Genomic DNA, 20,682 nt, shown 5'->3' with positions numbered 1-20,682 from the left:
CATCAAAATTTATATCACCCATCATTTGTGGGCATAGTTTTCTCCATGAACCTTTCATTGTTGACTCTTTTATTTCAGCCCACGCGTCTCCAATATTGTTTATTGCGTTCCATATGTTATAATTCCTCCAGAAATCTTTTAATGTGGGCCCACCTTCCATGTCAGTTGTCTTGATGGCCTGATTCATTATCGACCTCATATAATATCGTTTAAACGTAGCTATCACTGTTTGGTCCATGGGTTGTATGAGAGTCCTGTAGCATTATCTAAGATTAATAATATTTAAAATGGTAAATTATTAACTTCACAATATTGCTTTACTGCTGGTACGAAATGTGAAGTGAACCAATCTTTAAATATTAAAGCAGTAACCCAGGCTTTTTTATTTGATTTCCAAATGACTGGAAGCAATTTTTATCTTTCCCTTTCAATGCTCTAGGATTTTCTGCTTGATAAATTAACATTGGCATCAATTTTAAATCACCAGCTAAATTTCCACCAAGAAGCAATCGGTTTTTAGAAGGTTTATGACCAGGGGCAACTGATTCTTCCTTTGATAAGAATGTACGATTAGGCATCTTCTTCCAAAATAAACCAGTCTCATCTACATTGAATATTTGACTAGAGGAATATTCACCATCTTCAATAATTTTGGACAATGAGGAAATAAAGTCTTTTGCAGCATCTTCATCCGCATCAGCTGATTCTCCAGTGAATTTAATATTGTGTAAAGAATATCTTGTTTTAAAATTTGAAAACCAGCCGCATGAAACACCGTGTTAGAATCTTCTTTTAGTCTAGCCTTCCAATCCTTATGCAAACTAAGAGCTCTAGCTTGAATTATTGAAGTACTCAGAGGGATTTTTTTTTGATTTTGGTCACTTATCCAATAAGACAAAGATTTCATCCATCATTATGCCGTGCAGGATGTAACACTTTTCACAGTACGGGCTCGTTCATACGCATTTCATAGTGCAACAGGGAATGGAGGAGAGGGAAAGAATTGCACGCAAACAAACATTTTTGCATTATCACCAAAAAAAAAAAAAAAAACGATTTTTTAAAAATGTGCGAAATAGCGAATTGTGCGAAAGTCGAATGTGCGAAAGTTGAGGTCCGCCTGTATTGACAATATATCAAACCAACTCGTTTTAACTATTTCACTGAAAATGTGTTATTGAGTTCGGTAATTCCGAAATAAAAAATTGATAATCAAAGTAAAACCGTAAATCCCGTAGACGAATACTAATCTGGGAAGTATTTAAAAAAATAAAAATAAAAACAAAACTGATAATGGAAATAGTACCCAAATGAAGAATCGTAAATTGGATAACATCACGATTTATGACTAGTGTTCTCTTTTTAAAATCACTTATGACATATGTATGTACATTCTACATGTATGTATACTAAACTTTAAATCATCAACATAAATACATAGATTCAAATTAATTTATTGTTTTGATCTATCATTTTATTTTCAATAAAAAAAAAAAAACATGTTTTTTAAGAAACTCAAGCAGAAAGTTGTCAGATAAAGTTAAAAATTTCAATTATGAATTAAATTATATCACAGACAGTGATGTATGCTATTATTAACATTTTATAAGAGCAATTAATTAGTTATAAAAAAAAAGGATTTAAATATTAAACATTATTTAAGCATATATCGAATCAATTAATAATAAACGAAGCATATACAATATCGAAGCATCATATATCGACAAGCCACTTATTTGCATATATCGAAGATTATTTTGAAACAATTAATAATAAACAATAATAATAAAATTTATCGTATAAATAGGGTTATACGATCCCTCTCATTTATACAATATATGAAAAAATTAGAAAATTGATTTGAAGTTATAAATAATGAATATATGTACTATAAATAAAAATTATTTTTATTAGATACTTAAAATTATTATATTAGATAAGATAAGAAGTATCAATTGACTTACTGATACTTAGCAATAAATATGTATCAACTTGAAAATCATTTTTGGATTTCATTTTGAAAAATAAAATGAAAGGAATAAAATATAATTCGACAAATTCGAATGCTCCAAAATAAAATACAAATACGCGAAAGATGCTTATTATAATATCTCTAGGATTATTTACTTATTATTAATATCTTAAATCCAAAGTTTTGATGAGGAACATTTAAACCCTCACATCTCTATTAAATAAATAAAAATCTATTGAAGTGATCAGATCAACAAAATTATATTTTTTTTAACTAATTTCGTACTTTATAACTCCTTATTTTTCTGAACTCTTTTCTTTTCACTAAAAAAGCTAGTAATATTACATATTACAAAGTAAGATATCTAAATATCTACTTTTCACATAAATGTATACTTTCAGAATAAATAAAATAAAATAAGAATGATGGAATTATTCAACATTAGAACATTCTTCATCTGTTGAAAATTCACATTTGTTATAAATCACTTTTCAATAGCTATTTTAAATCAAAGATCTTGAATCTAGGTCCATCAAACACAAATCATTATTAGAAGAATACGATTATAATATCGTTCATAAATCTCTTAAAATTAACTTCAACACTACTGTTTTGACTACGTACATATAACGTATGTCCATATAATGGAATTAGAATCAGATATAATATAATGGTATAATGGAATCAGAACTACATAAATTAAATTATTACGAATTTTAAAATTTCATTACCAAATTTCATTACCAAACTAATGAAATTATCTTATTAAGATTGACGAATCTCTTTGGATCATAAAGATCATATATTATGTAGGACATTGCATTATATTGTTGAAGAAATAAAAAAAAATATTTCAAATTATAAATAATTAAAATTATCAGTATCTATGAAAAAAAAAATTATATCAAATGAAAAGTCAAATATATTTTAAAATACTATAAAGGAATTATTATCGAATTATTATACTCGAATCATATATTATCGAGTATAAAGATTAATAATGAAAGGTCAGTGTAAAATTTTTCATCATAAAAGAATAAAAGATTATGGAAAATCTTACATTTCAAATATATATATTTAAAAATCTTAAGTTTATAAAATTTATAAACAACCTATACATATTTAAAAATATAGAAATTCAGTTTCACTATTACAACTTACATAGACGTGAAATGAATAATTTGATTACGAATAATCAAAACTATTATAATAATTATTATTTAATTAAGAATTAAAAAATATATTACTAATAACTTTTGAAATATTAAAAAAAAATAATAATAATAAAAAAAAATCCAATTAGTTAAATCGAAAATAAACAATTCCAAATGATGATAGTTAATATTCATAAACTCATTATTTTAAGAATCATTATAATCAATATTAAATTGTTGCAACAGACAATTCGAAATTTCTTTATTTTTAAAGTTATACATATAATAATTAGATTAATCGAAAACTAGATTTCACATCTAATTTTGACAGTAGTTGTAAAACTTGTCATTATTCAATATATTCAAACTACTTATTGTCAATTAAAAAATAAACTATTCTTTTGAACATAGTCGAACTATTTCAAATGACTATATAAAACCTTCGTTACACGGATTATAAACAAACTGATTAGAATAGAATTATATAAACATATAAATTACGTAATTGATATGTTCTTAAACACTACATACACATACATATGTATGTATAGGCAAGTGTAAATCGTAAAATAAATTGAATTCTGATTTTAAATATCATAGAATAAAAAATAAATCAAATAAAAAACCATGTGAAATTTCGAGAAGAAGATTGTAAGTAATCGACAACCATTTAGATTCGCAATCTACAACTTATATAAATCGTAAACCAACATATGTAGTTATAAAAACCTAAATAAACCGAAATCTAAAGCTAAAAGTAAATTTCTTAGAAACAAATATAAATCTTATTATAACAGTGAATCTCATGAAATATTTTATATTCTATAAATAAATATGACTTGAAAATTAATTAAACTGTTTAAATTTATTTAAACCAGTTATCCTGATACCTAAAGGTTTAATATCGACATGTTAGTTTCAACGTTAAAATTTATATTTTATTAATATTTTATAACCAGCAAAATATATAAAGAAATTTAAAAATAACAATTAATTTAGTTCTATGACAGAACTATGAACACAATATTTAAAAATAAATATGTATAACATTATTGAACTCTTATGTATACATATAATATAAAAAGAAAGAAGACAACTAAAGTTGTTGATAAATAAAAGATTTTTGAATTATTTTAATGCAATGACAATTTACTCATGTACTTATATTGTCATCACATATTGACGACATCAAAAATAAAATATACCATACATCATAGAATAATGTAATGGAATATTATATTCGAAAAGTTAACGCTATAAACAACACGTTAAATAAAAAAAAACTATTCGAATTCCTCTTCGAAAGTAGTTTATACTTAAAAATCTTATATTATATAATTCAGAAACATTATTTTATCATTTTAATGAATTATTATTGTGCCTGTTGAAATTCAATGGATGTTTTAGAAAAAAATTGGTTGAACAATTTTATTATAGACACATTTAAAATGAAATTATCATTTGAAACTTTTACTGAAACTTTATATTTGAAAATTATATAATATAATTTATCTTTAATTCTTAGACTTTTAAAATTTGTATTTGTATTTAGCAGTTCAACAAACCGTTTGCTTACTTGATTAAATAAAAATATATTGATATAATAATTATCAAACAAGTAAAAACTATTGTTATGTGTATTCTTGAATAACTCGGTAACAAAACAATGATTTAATTGAATATACATATATGTTTAATAATGATAATATATTATTCTAATTTATAGTATAGTTATAGATTTTAAATAAACCAATGTATTACTAATTACTTGAAGAAAAATATTATTGAATTCTTACTAACTTAATACATTTCTGACAGTCTTGTGATTAAACTGCCTCACTAGTAACTTGTGATTACTACATAGTTACTTGCGATCAAACAGAGTCTCAAAAGGCACTTGTGATTAAACTGCCTAACTAGCACTTCGAGATACTAGTAACTTGTACATTAATCTCGTTTATATTTACTGCTAATTAAAGAATATAATCATTTGACAAAATCTGTGACTATAATATTCTACACCATCTCCTACTTGTCCCCGTAACATAAAAATTGGTGCGGATATAGCTGAACAACTGGACATCACTACTAAAACGAAGGAACAACCGTTGTATAGACAACTTCGAAGTGGACAAGGTGGATTTTCATCCTTTCGAATCTAGCGAAAAATCCAACTGCCAGAATCTTCTAAGCGGAGACTTCTGACGTCTAACAGGACAACTGACAAAAAAGCAGACAGTGTGCAGAGCCAATTCACAGTATGCAGAGAGAGCAGATCTACCATAGAATCTTCAAAGGAAACGGTGCAACCTGTGACGGTGACATCGCAAGTCCGTGACGCAGAACTAGCAGCACGTACGAGTACAACTCGAAATCCAAGCAGATCCAGCACTATGTGTATATCATCATCCAGTTTCATCAACAAAAAGGAGAAAGAGCTCAAAAACCTATTTACAATTGAATATATATTATAATATATAGATGACATATAGAAAATGTTTTACAATGTAACAAAGATAAACAAATAATGTTAGCGACGATTTATTTATGTAGATGAGATGAAACAAGTTCATTATAAAATGACGAATTCACTTTTAGATACCGTCCATATTAAAGATGAAGCCGATGGCAACGTCCCATTGGCTCGGAAGCTGAGAAACGAAAACGACCTTCTTTTTTACATAAATAAAGGATCCTCTTACTATCACAATCAGTGTTTTCGTAGACCTTCCCGCGGTACATTTACCGCGGTGAATTAAGATTAAATTTTGATTTGACATTCGAACTGTCAAGGTGAAATGCCATGGATGCCAAGATTGCCATGCGAACCAACTCGGATGCGAACGTCAGATGGGCTAACAGATTCCCGCGAACTCCTCGCGAAGACCACAAACAACGGCCACGAGGGCCTTTGGCTCGAACATATGTCTAGTCGATAATAATACAAATTTCGTAAATAAAAAGTATTTGAGAATATTTTTGTTTGTGTGACCAATTTTAAATTTTTGGGTTTGACCAGTTTTAGCGTGTGACCAGTTTTCTCGTGACCAGTTTTAGCGTGTGACTAGTTTTCTCGTGACCAGTTTTAGCGTGACGGATGATCACGAGTGACCGATCTAGAGCGACCAGTTGTCCTGTGACAGGTTCACATTTGACTAGTAGTCCGTTTACCCGTACAAAATATCGAAATAAAAATTGAATTTAAAAATTGAAATTAAATATCAAAATTAAAACTATTATAATTATATTGAAATTAAATTCAAATATCAAAATAAAATTATAATCATTATATTAAATTAAAATAAAATATTGAAAGTTAAAAAAGAACATGCCCAATTTAAATAAATTTTTGAGATTGACTTAAAATTAGATCATCAATAATCACATACAGGTATTCCTCGACTTTTGTTTGTCGAAGATGTTTTGATTTACGAAGATACGCACTAAGATCGAAAAACAATCAAAGAATTATTATTTTTACTTCCCCGTAATGCACAGTTACTGAGAATATATCATGTATTAGTACTTTTAGGAAATAATAAGATTTTTTTTTAATCAGAGAAATTATAATATTTCTCTGGTTGTAAATGCGTATCGTCGTAATTCAAAACATTGTTGTAATTCAAAACATCAACGATGGTCTAGTTTTAGCTCAATCTCGCTCTTTAGCTTAATTTTGATATTTAATTTCAATTTTTTAATTTAATTTAATTTTTATTTCGATATTTTGTACGCTACTGGTTTTAAAAGTTGGCCCAAAATCGTCGTTGGTTTGGTCCGTACGCAGCATAATGTCACGAGCCGCCACTGATATGGTCTAAGTACCTCCTTATAAAGGACAGGTCGCTAAGGATATCTTCGACGTCCGGTTACTTTCCCATTGTTTAGTCACGTACGCGGATGTGCAGTCTCACGCTTTGGCGTTGTCAGTTCTAAGAACTCCACGGGAATGCGATCGAGTGCCGCTAAGTGCAATCGGGGGTCTCTCATTGTTTAGCCCACTTGCACTTAGCATACGCTACAATATTATAATAATAGAAGTGCCCTTTCGAATACATTTTTTGTTTCAAAACACGCGTACCGTTTCCATAACAACGCAATATTGTACGCGTAGGCGTATGCTATTGCCGAATGCTAGCTGTCGCTATGAGGCTTTCATGAAAACTGTCAAATTAATTGAATAATTAAACTGTCAGCATATCTAAGTTTCCCATCCGAATTGACGTAATTACTAGTACTCACTACCGTACAAAATAGTGCGACAGAAACTGCGCGGTCGGTCGGCCGATCCGGAGAATCTGAAAACTGTGGTCGATAAGCTCTTTCCGGAACACCAGGAACGAACGCGAGCGCTCGACGTCTTAATTGATAGCGAAGAATGCCCGCTGTTCCAAAAGGGCTCTGAAGGGCCGCAAGGCCCACAAAGCTCCGGGCCCGGATGGAGTCCCGAACGAAATAGTCTCGGCGATAGGGAGGGCCTTCCCCGATGTCCTACTCGACGTTTACAACGCGTGTCTGCGGGAGGGGACTTTCGGCGGGGTTTGGAAGAGGCAAAAGCTTGTGCTAATACCTAAGAAGAGCCCTGCGGTGGGACCGTCCTCTTACAGGCCGCTGTGTATGCTCGATGGATTCGAGAAGCTCCTGGAGAGAATGACTCTTAAGAGACTTCAGCCGTTCCTCGAAGATGACGCTACGGGACTCTCCCCGCTTCAATACGGATTCAGGCGGGGCCGATCAACGATTGACGCTCTCGACCATGTCATCGGAACAGTACGATCGGCATGTGAAGGATCTGTGAAGCGGAGCAAGCATGTCGCGTTGGTGACGCTGGATATCTGAAATGCCTTCAACTCGGCTCGATGGGATAATATCCTAAGAGCCGTGGGGGAGGACCATCGGGTACCCCGCTACCTGACGAGACTGCTGGAGAGATACTGTGAAAACCGATCTGTCCTGGCGGCGACTCTCGTCGGGCGTCCCGCAGGGCTCTGTCCTCGGACCAGTCCTGTGGAACGCTAAGTATGACGGGCTACTGAGTGTGGAGCTCCCGGAGGATGCCAGCGCCGTTGCTTTTGCGGACGATGTCGCAATCATGGTAGTTACGAAATCCCACAGAAGCGTGGAATACACAATAAATAACAATAAGCACAATACATCAATTTGAAATTCAAATATTTGACTTTATTAAGGACATATTGTTACAATAAATATAACATCAATTTTGAGATTAGAATATTTGATATTATTCAGGATACAACATTTTTTTTTTTTTTTTTTTTTTCGCTGCGCTGGAGGTGGGGAATCTTCGAAAGACAGCCTACAGTCCGACATGCAGGGTAGTGCCGGATTTTTACCGGCTAAACCCCACCCCCGACCTCCACACTCTGGGACTTATGTGTATTACTTCAAAGAGTGGTGGTCCATTCATTCATCTTCATTCATTCTTTGTTTCTAGTCTTCTTTCTTTCCTTTCTTCCGTTCATCTCGCGTGCATTCTTCTCTCTCGTTCATGCGCCTCCTTCTTGCGCATCACCGTTGACGCGATCGTGTCGATGATTACCCAAGCTTCCATCTTCTCTATTAGCTTCTTACCCAGGTTTTAGGGTGAGGTCACTCCGATTACAACATTACAATAAGTAATAGTGAGCACAATACATCAATTTGAGATCGAAATATTTTAATTTATAAAGGACATATTGTCATAATACATATTACATCAAATTTGAGATTAAAATATTTGATATTATTAAATATTAAATATTTGATATTATTTAAATATTTGATATTACAACATAACAATAAATAATAGTGAGAACAATACATAAATTTGAGATTCAAATATTTTAATTTATCGAGGACATATTGTTTCAATACATATAACATCAATTTTGAGATTAAAATATTTGATATTCTTCAGGAAACATCATTACAATAAATAATAGTAAGCACAATACATCAGTTTGAGATTCAAATATTTTAATTTATCGAGGACATATTGTCACAATACATATTACATCAAATTTGAGATTAAAATATTTGATATTATTCAGGATACAACATTACTTGAGAATTACATTACAACATTTATTAAGATTCAAATATTTTAATTTATCGAGGACATTTTGTTACAATAAATATTACATCATTTTTGAGATAAAAATATTTGATATTATTCAGGAAACAACATTACAATAAATAATTGTAAGCACAATACATCGGTTTGAGATTCAAATATTTAAATTTATCGAGGACATATTGTTATAATACATATTACATCAATTTTGAGATTAAAATATTTGATATTATTAAATATTAAATATTTGATATTATTAAAATATTTGATATTACAACATTACAATAAATAATGGTGAGCACAATACATCAATTTGAGATTCAAATATTATAATTTATCGAGGACATATTGTTACAATACATATTACATTAATTTTGAGATTAAAATATTTGATATAATTCAGGAAACAACATTACAATAAATTATTGTAAGCACAAAACATCAGTTTGACATTCAAATATTTAAATTTATCGAGGACATATTGTTATAATACATATTACATCAATTTTGAGATTAAAATATTTGATATTATTAAATATTAAATATTTGATATTACAACATTACAATAAATAATAGTGAGCACAATACATCAATTTGAGATTCAAATATTTTAATTTATCGAGGACATATTGTTACAATACATATTACATTAATTTTGAGATTAAAATATTTGATATAATTCAGGAAACAACATTACAATAAATAATTGTAAGCACAATACATCAGTTTGAGATTCAAATATTTAAATTTATCGAGGACATATTGTTACAATACATATTACATTAATTTTGAGATTAAAATATTTGATATAATTCAGGAAACAACATTACAATAAATTATTGTAAGCACAAAACATCAGTTTGACATTCAAATATTTAAATTTATCGAGGACATATTGTTATAATACATATTACATCAATTTTGAGATTAAAATATTTGATATTATTAAATATTAAATATTTGATATTACAACATTAAAATAAATAATAGTGAGCACAATACATCAATTTGAGATTCAAATATTTTAATTTATCGAGGACATATTGTTACAATACATATTACATTAATTTTGAGATTAAAATATTTGATATAATTCAGGAAACAACATTACAATAAATAATTGTAAGCACAATACATCAGTTTGAGATTCAAATATTTAAATTTATAGAGGACATATTGTTATAATACATATTACATCAATTTTGAGATTAAAATATTTGATATTATTAAATATTAAATATTTGATATTATTAAAATATTTGATATTACAACATTACAATAAATAATAGTGAGCACAATACATCAATTTGAGATTAAAATATTTTAATTTATCGAGGACATATTGTTTCAATACATACAACATCAATTTTGAGATTAAAATATTTGATATTTTTCAGGATACAATAGTACAATAAATAATAGTGAGCACAATACATCTATTTGCAATTCAAATATTTTAATTTTTTGAGTACATATTGTTACAATACATATTACATCAATTTTGAGATTAAACTATTTGATATTATTCAGGAAACAACATGACAATAAAGAATTGTAAGCACAATACATCAGTTTGAGATTAAAATATTTAAATTTATCGAGGACATATTGTTATAATACATATTACATCAATTTTGAGATTAAAATATTTGATATTATTAAATATTAAATATTTGATATTATTAAAATATTTGATATTACAACATTACAATAAATAATAGTGAGCACAATACATCAATTTGAGATTAAAATATTTTAATTTATCGAGGACATATTGTTTCAATACATACAACATCAATTTTGAGATTAAAATATTTGATATTATTCAGGATACAATATTACAATAAATAATAGTGAGCACAATACATCTATTTGCAATTCAAATATTTTAATTTTTTGAGTACATATTGTTACAATACATATTACATCAATTTTGAGATTAAACTATTTGATATTATTCAGGAAACAACATGACAATAAAGAATTGTAAGCACAATACATCAGTTTGAGATTAAAATATTTAAATTTATCGAGGACATATTGTTATAATACATATTACATCAATTTTGAGATTAAAATATTTGATATTATTCAGGATACAACATTACTTGAGAATTACATTACAACATTTATTGAGATTCAAATATTTTAATTTATCGAGGACATTTTGTTACAATAAATATTACATCATTTTTGAGATAAAAATATTTGATATTATTCAGGAAACAACATTACAATAAATAATTGTAAGCACAATACATCAGTTTGAGATTCAAATATTTAAATTTATCGAGGACATATTGTTATAATACATATTACATCAATTTTGAGATTAAAATATTTGATATTATTCAGGATACAACATTACTTGAGAATTACATTACAACATTTATTGAGATTCAAATATTTTAATTTATCGAGGACATTTTGTTACAATAAATATTACATCATTTTTGAGATAAAAATATTTGATATTATTCAGGAAACAACATTACAATAAATAATTGTAAGCACAATACATCAGTTTGAGATTCAAATATTTAAATTTATCGAGGACATATTGTTATAATACATATTACATCAATTTTGAGATTAAAATATTTGATATTTTTCAGGATACAATATTACAATAAATAATAGTGAGCACAATACATCTATTTGCGATTCAAATATTTTAATTTTTTGAGTACATATTGTTACGAAACATATTACATCAATTTTGAGATTAAAATATTTGATATTATTCAGGAAACACCATGACAATAAATAATTGTAAGCACAATACATCAGTTTGAGATTAAAATATTTAAATTTATCGAGGACATATTGTTATAATACATATTACATCAATTTTGAGATTAAAATATTTGATATTATTCAGGATACAACATTACTTGAGAATTACATTACAACATTTATTGAGATTCAAATATTATAATTTATCGAGGACATATTGTTACAATACATATTACATTAATTTTGAGATTAAAATATTTGATATAATTCAGGAAACAACATTACAATAAATTATTGTAAGCACAAAACATCAGTTTGACATTCAAATATTTAAATTTATCGAGGACATATTGTTATAATACATATTACATCAATTTTGAGATTAAAATATTTGATATTATTAAATATTAAATATTTGATATTACAACATTACAATAAATAATAGTGAGCACAATACATCAATTTGAGATTCAAATATTTTAATTTATCGAGGACATATTGTTACAATACATATTACATTAATTTTGAGATTAAAATATTTGATTTAATTCAGGAAACAACATTACAATAAATAATTGTAAGCACAATACATCAGTTTGAGATTCAAATATTTAAATTTATCGAGGACATATTGTTATAATACATATTACATCAATTTTGAGATTAAAATATTTGATATTATTAAATATTAAATATTTGATATTATTAAATATTAAATATTTGATATTATTAAAATATTTGATATTACAACATTACAATAAATAATGGTGAGCACAATTCATCAATTTGAGATTCAAATATTATAATTTATCGAGGACATATTGTTACAATACATATTACATTAATTTTGAGATTAAAATATTTGATATAATTCAGGAAACAACATTACAATAAATTATTGTAAGCACAAAACATCAGTTTGACATTCAAATATTTAAATTTATCGAGGACATATTGTTATAATACATATTACATCAATTTTGAGATTAAAATATTTGATATTATTAAATATTAAATATTTGATATTACAACATTACAATAAATAATAGTGAGCACAATACATCAATTTGAGATTCAAATATTTTATTTTATCGAGGACATATTGTTACAATACATATTACAATAATTTTGAGATTAAAATATTTGATATAATTCAGGAAACAACATTACAATAAATAATTGTAAGCACAATACATCAGTTTGAGATTAAAATATTTAAATTTATCGAGGACATATTGTTATAATACATATTACATCAATTTTGAGATTAAAATATTTGATATTATTAAATATTAAATATTTGATATTATTAAAATATTTGATATTACAACATTACAATAAATAATAGTGAGCACAATACATCAATTTGAGATTAAAATATTTTAATTTATCGAGGACATATTGTTTCAATACATACAACATCAATTTTGAGATTAAAATATTTGATATTTTTCAGGATACAATATTACAATAAATAATAGTGAGCACAATACATCTATTTGCGATTCAAATATTTTAATTTTTTGAGTACATATTGTTACAATACATATTACATCAATTTTGCGATTAAAATATTTGATATTATTCAGGAAACAACATGACAATTAATAATTGTAAGCACAATACATCAGTTTGAGATTAAAATATTTAAATTTATCGAGGACATATTGTTATAATACATATTACATCAATTTTGAGATTAAAATATTTGATATTATTAGATATTAAATATTTGATATTATTAAAATATTTGATATTACAACATTACAATAAATAATGGTGAGCACAATACATCAATTTGAGATTCAAATATTATAATTTATCGAGGACATATTGTTACAATACATATTACATTAATTTTGAGATTAAAATATTTGATATAATTCAGGAAACAACATTACAATAAATAATTGTAAGCACAATACATCAGTTTGAGATTCAAATATTTAAATTTATCGAGGACATATTGTTATAATACATATTACATCAATTTTGAGATTAAAATATTTGATATTTTTCAGGATACAATATTACAATAAATAATAGTGAGCACAATACATCTATTTGCGATTCAAATATTTTAATTTTTTGAGTACATATTGTTACAATACATATTACATCAATTTTGAGATTAAAATATTTGATATTATTCAGGAAACACCATGACAATAAATAATTGTAAGCACAATACATCAGTTTGAGATTAAAATATTTAAATTTATCGAGGACATATTGTTATAATACATATTACATCAATTTTGAGATTAAAATATTTGATATTATTAAATATTTAATATTTGATATTATTAAAATATTTGATATTACAACATTACAATAAATAATAGTAGGCACAATACATCAATTTGAGATTCAAATACTTTAATTTGTCGAGGACATATTGTTTCAATACATATTACATCAAATTTGAGATTAAAATATTTGATATCATTCAGGATACAACATTACAATAAATAATAGTAAGCACAATACATCAATTTGAGATTCAAATATTTTAATTTGTCGAGGACATATTGTTACAATACATATTACATCAATTTTGAGATTAAAATATTTGATATTATTAAATATTTAATATTTGATATTATTAAAATATTTGATATTACAACATTACAATAAATAATAGTGAGCACAATACATCAATTTGAGATTCAAATATTTTAATTTATCGAGGACATATTGTTTCAATACATATAACATGAATTTTGAGATTAAAATATTTGATATTATTCAGGATACAACATTACAATAAATAATAGTAAGCACAATACATCAATTTGATATTCAAATATTTTAATTTATCGAGGACATATTGTTCCAATCCATTTTACATCAATTTTGAGATTAAAATTGTAGAAATCTCGCCACCGCAAATCGAAACTATCGAAATCTATTGCGACGGAGAATACATTTCTCACGCTCAACCATTGACGTCATCTCAAGTCGAAGAACACCTGCATCCATTTAACTAAATCGAGTGGAACGACGCCAAACATTTGAGCATATTCCTCCCCAACAAACCAAGCAGAACGACACGAAGAACACCTGCATCCAATAATTTAAATCGAGTGGAACGACGCCAAACATTCGAGCATATTCCACCCCAACAAACCAAGTAGAACGACACGGAATCGAAGAACACCTGCATCCATTTAACTATATCGAGTGGAACGACGCCAAACATTCGAGCATATTCCACCCCAACAACCCAATCAGAACGACACGAAGAACACCTGTATCCTTTAAACTAAATCGAGTGAAACGACGCCAAACATTCGAGAAACGTCCACCCTAAACAACAAACCACATTCCTCGCATAACTTGCACACGTAAACACCACGTGCACTTTTTGGAATCAATCGCCAAACACAGGTCATGTGGATCCCCAAAAACAATATAAAAGGAGGTCCAGCCCAAACAACTTCAGTCGACCCACAGCAACAAGAGTCGACACACAGCAGCAGACCAGTCAACAGGCAGCATCCACCACGACAGCAGTCGACATCCAGCATCTGACCAGCTACCACATTGCAGATCCAGCGGCCAGCACGACACCAAGTCAACAGCCAATAACCGCTTCGAGAAAACTTCCTCAAATATTCTAATACACTTGTACAATATTTGGGCAAACAATAAAACAACTTAAAACAAGCACAACAGTGTTTCTTTAGGCTGGGATACGGTCAACACTACCTACCCCGCCTACAAAATATTTGATATTATTCGGGATACAACATTACAATAAATAATAGTGAGCACAATACATCAATCTGAGATTCAAATATTTTAATTTATCGAGGACATATTGTTACAATACATATTACATCAATTTTGAGATTAAAGTATTTGATATTATTCAGGATACAACATTACAATAAATAATAGTAAACCCAATACATCAATTTGAGATTCAAATACAGGTAGTCCTCGACTTACGACGGTTCGCACTTATGACCGAAAAAAAAAAAATTTATTAATTAATTATTTTTCAAAAATTGATTGATAAATCTCAAGCGGATGTGAGGTATGAAAACGGGGAATTCTCTTTCGGAAGAAATGAAACATATCAGTAGTTTTACAAATTAAGTTATGACTCATTCTTTTGGGTTTCGTCACCAATAGCACGACGGTAACATACTCATATGGTCGTTACTGTTTGTTACATAACTGTTCGTTATTGTTTTTGTTGTTTATTTTCTTAATTTCGTGTTGATTAATGCTCAAATTTTTATTTATAAGAAGATTTATAATGTGTGATAAAGAAACGTGATAGTGACTGATAAATAAACTCTTTTTAAAAAAAAGAGAAAGGTGATAGACTTAGAAATGAAACTTGAAGTGATAAAACAATAAAAAAAATCGTAAGCCGTCAAATTAAAATCGTCCTTGTCATTCAAATCTAAAATAATAAATAAAAAAAGACTCGGACCCATTCAACAAATGGTAAAATTACTAGTGATTTGGATCGAAGACAAGATTGAAAAGCGATTTCCATTGCGTCTCTTAAAGCTCATTATTTAAAAATTATCGATTTGAACCCGTTTCTCTTTGCATATACGAAAAAGAAAAAAAAATGTCGAGGATATTACTAACCTAATCGTACAATTTTGCGAACGTCTACAATTTGACGTAGATAACGAAGACATCGACCAACTTCTTGAAAATGATTTAAAAGATGTAACCAACGCAGAATTATTAGATCTTGAAACTCAAATGGTTGCAGAAGAGGATATTGATGAAAATAAATCAATCACATCTGCGGAACCGCTGAAAAAATTTGTATTGAAATAAATGGCTGCTGCTTTTAATTTAATTAATCAAGGAATACAAAAGTTTGAAGTGATGGAACCAGACATTGAAAGATTTTCAAATGTGAACCGCAGGATTCAAGAAAATCTTGCATGCTACCAAGAAATATATAGAGAAAAAATACAGGATAATTTTCAAACAAAATTAGACACATTTTTCAAAAAAACTCATACGACTGTATCTCAAACTGAAGATGAAGAAATGGATTGTACTTATGTGATAAGTGATGAGGATGTATAATTTATAATTAATAAGTACGGATGATGTAGATTTTTTTTTAAATTTAAATATGAATTCATTTGAATTACTGTATTAATAAAAGTAAGTAAAATCACCGAAAAAAAAAATATAAATATATTCCTCGACTTACGACGGATTCGACTTACGACCGAGGTTCAGGAACGTATCTCCGTCGTAAGTCGAGGAATACCTGTATTTGAATTTATCGAGGACATATTGTTACAATACATATTACATCAATTTTGAAATTAAAATATTTGATATTATTCAGGATACAACATTACAATAAATAATAGTGAGCACAATACATCAATTTTGAGATTAAATTATTTATTTTAAACATTTAGTAAATTTCACAAATAAACTTATTTAATTTTTGATAATTTTTTTTTTTTTTTAGATGATTTTGAAACATTGTCAACCTTTCTTGTTACATTTCACAATTTTGTCAACATACCGAATATACCACCAAGAGGCCAAATGTAACATTATGATTATGCAAGTTAAACGATAAACAAAAATTGCAATGTGTTTATTTTGTATTGTTTCGCTTATTTTCACGGTGTTTGTTCGACTTCTTTTTGACAATCTGAAGCCGCTGATCGCCCGATATGATGTTTATAGTCGGTGTTACAACCTTGGGAGGAGTAGGCAGCTCGTCCAACGGGATTTGAGGCGGGGGGCTCACAGAATTGGCTTTTTCCGGAGATATCGGACCGCTGGCAGTCGACGACGAAGAACATTCGATCACCATCGGCGGAGAATTAATGCTGCTCGCATTGTCGAAGTCTAGAGCGTCGAGACAAGTCATACACTGCTTATAATTGGACTGTGACACTCCTAGAAAAGTCAAAGGTTGAGTTTCTTTTGTCATGAGATTTAATCAGATGTTTTTACATATATATATATATTTATTTATTTATTTATTTATTCACAAATTTGCCATAGTGACTTTACAGATCAACTCCAAGTCGACACTATGGTTATATAAAAAGGAAATTAATTCCTATTATATTATAATAATATTATATATTAATTAAAAGACAAATATGGATAAAACAAATACAAAAATACAAAATTGTTAAAACATGAAATATAAAAATATAAAAATACGAAATTGTAAAAATATAAAATATAAAAATATAAATTGTAAAAATAAAAATATAAAATTGTAAATACATGAAATATAGAAATATAAAAAACATGAGAAATAAAATTATAATGAAAAATAATAATATGAAAGATAAATATATAAAAATATGAAACATAAAAATATAAAAATTTGAAAATATAAAAATATGAATATAAAAATGCAATATGTTAAAAGTTGCTAAGATCTCAAACTAAACAGTACCTCAACCAGATCAGTATCTTTCTCCTTTTCGCGTTCCTTTTTCTTCTCTCGCCCCGTGTCCAAATATTTCACCTCATCTAAAGCTGAACGCAATTGGTCGGTAGAATCGCTGCTCGAAGAGTGCAGCAATCGCAGAGCTTGGCAGATGGTGGGGTCCAGCTCTAAGGCACACATCGTGACGTCGTAGACTGACAAGCTGTGGCTGACGAAAAACCGATAGTGAAAAAATTCTGTGTTGCTAGCCGATACAATATTAACTGAAGGCCAAAGGTTTTCAGAATTAATCAATACTTCATTGGGATATGGGTGTATAATGGTCGACTACTGCATGACTTGTACAAAAACCAACTGTTGCTCTTTATTGCGAATCATTACTAGACACGATGTCAATAAATCTCACTGCTATTTTATTTAAGACACAACAAAGCAACAGGTGTTTTTCTACAAATTATATTATTTATTTATGAGAATATATGGGGAAGACGGCGGAAGCCGATAGGTCCACGGGGCCTAATCGCTTAGTATAGATAATGAGATAAAACACTAATTACTCATAACATTAATATGGTAAAAGACAAAAAAAGTAAACACTATAAAGGATATGACTAGAGATTAAAAAAATCTGTATAATGGAACATCTGGCAGCCGAAAAGTCCATCATACTAACGATAACTATCATACTAACGAGAACTCGAGTGCCAAATATTGTGTATTTGCGATTTTCATGGAAAAATTGTCTTTGTGACCACCGCAATGTGACGAATAGTCCAATTACCTTTTAGTACATAGGTAATTATTAAAGAAAGGTCATATTAATTTAAATATAAGACTTTTTATAAAATTATTTGAATGTCAAATATCATATTTATTCAAAATTTATGCATAAAATACATTTAATATATGTAATACAAGATCCTCTTAAACATTGAAAATTTTATGTATGTATTTATATTTTAACAATAGATAAAGGACAGTTTGATACATATGTATATTGCTTTAGCAAATGCTCTATCAAGTTGATGACATTCAGAATCAGTAATATTGTCAAAATATGATTATATTCGCCTATGGTTTATGCTAAGTAAACGTGCAGTAGATTCAATGCATGAAGATTCAGAAGTAGTGGACTGGTCTATAGCATCCAAGTCAATAATATCGGTATCTATGTATTAGTGTAGTGTGCGTGGGATGCGTGATGTGGAAAAAGGGCGGGAGATTATATAATAACAACAGGTTGTAAGTCTTTTTGTATGGCGACTGTATTTTATATAAATTATACAGAGATCAAGCAAGGAGGAAGGGGGGAACGATTTCGAATTCCGAGATCGACATATTTGCCACTTGCATTTCGAAAAAACGACAATAACTAATATCCAACTCAAATACAAATTGGACTCTCCTGGCGGCGACTCTCGTCGGGCGTAGCGCAGGGCGTACCGCAATGAGACGACTGGCATGTTAATGCACGTGTTTATTATATGACAGCTGAAGGAAGAGTGAGTAGTGGCTCTCCGAACCCAGCCGAGTTGGTTCCCACTCGCAGGAAGGCAACCAAACTCGACCATGTCGTATAAGCGAGCCGCCACAATATAATACAAATGATTACTAACCAAATAAAATAGAAAATGATCAGTAGATCAGTAGCTATTAAAATATGTAGATATAATATGTATTGTGAACATAATTTCGTAATAATAAAAAGCATTTAAAAATCAAACCAAATAATATATATTCAAGAATATGTTTATGTATAATGTGTTGAAAACATAATAAATCATTGTATTTACTGTGCGCATATCTAAGTTTCCCATCCGAATTTACGCTATTACTACTCCTCGCCACCCGTTTCGCGTCGATAGCTCACACACACACACACACACACTAACAGACATTTGTTTACGTTTTTACATTTGACATTTGACGTGTGTGCATTCATACCGACCGCGACATATATAATCCATTCATGAGTCAGTCAGTCAGTCAGTCACTTTTCTTCGAAGCCGCTGATATAGCTGAACGCATATCTAACATCTACTGCCCCTCCTCTATCATGTCCATCTTTTAAAAGAATACAAACATAACCCCCGTGGGTTCCACATCAGTTCCACAAGGCTTATCCATAAAGCTTTTTGCCGGGATGGATTTCATTGTATGCTGGTCTATCAAATTCAACGTGGATCGTTTCCAAGTGATTTCAATGCTATTTTCATAGTATAGTGGATGTGGTGGAGGCAGTTATCATATATAATGCAATTGTCCGACCACATTTTATGTGTTGTGGATCTTTTCTGTAGGCTAGGCTAAGATAGGCTACAAACATTACAGA

General features: G+C 28.7%; 1 protein-coding gene across 1 annotated transcript in view; it reads right to left on the bottom strand.

The window, feature by feature from the left end:
- Positions 1-18,551, bottom strand: part of LOC143922944 (integrator complex subunit 12-like) — an 86,928-nt gene extending 68,377 nt beyond the window's left edge. The window contains exon 1 of the mRNA XM_077446375.1: positions 18,429-18,551. Coding sequence (XP_077302501.1) covers positions 18,429-18,530 — 102 coding nt within the window. The 5' untranslated portion in view covers positions 18,531-18,551. The remainder of the gene's footprint in view (positions 1-18,428) is intronic.
- Positions 18,552-20,682: the final 2,131 nt, after the last annotated feature.

Source organism: Arctopsyche grandis, chromosome 2 (assembly GCF_051622035.1).
Source record: "Arctopsyche grandis isolate Sample6627 chromosome 2, ASM5162203v2, whole genome shotgun sequence".
Lineage (NCBI taxonomy): Eukaryota > Metazoa > Arthropoda > Insecta > Trichoptera > Hydropsychidae > Arctopsyche > Arctopsyche grandis.
Note: the sequence above shows the minus strand (reverse complement) of the source record. Positions and strands in the feature narration are given on the sequence as shown.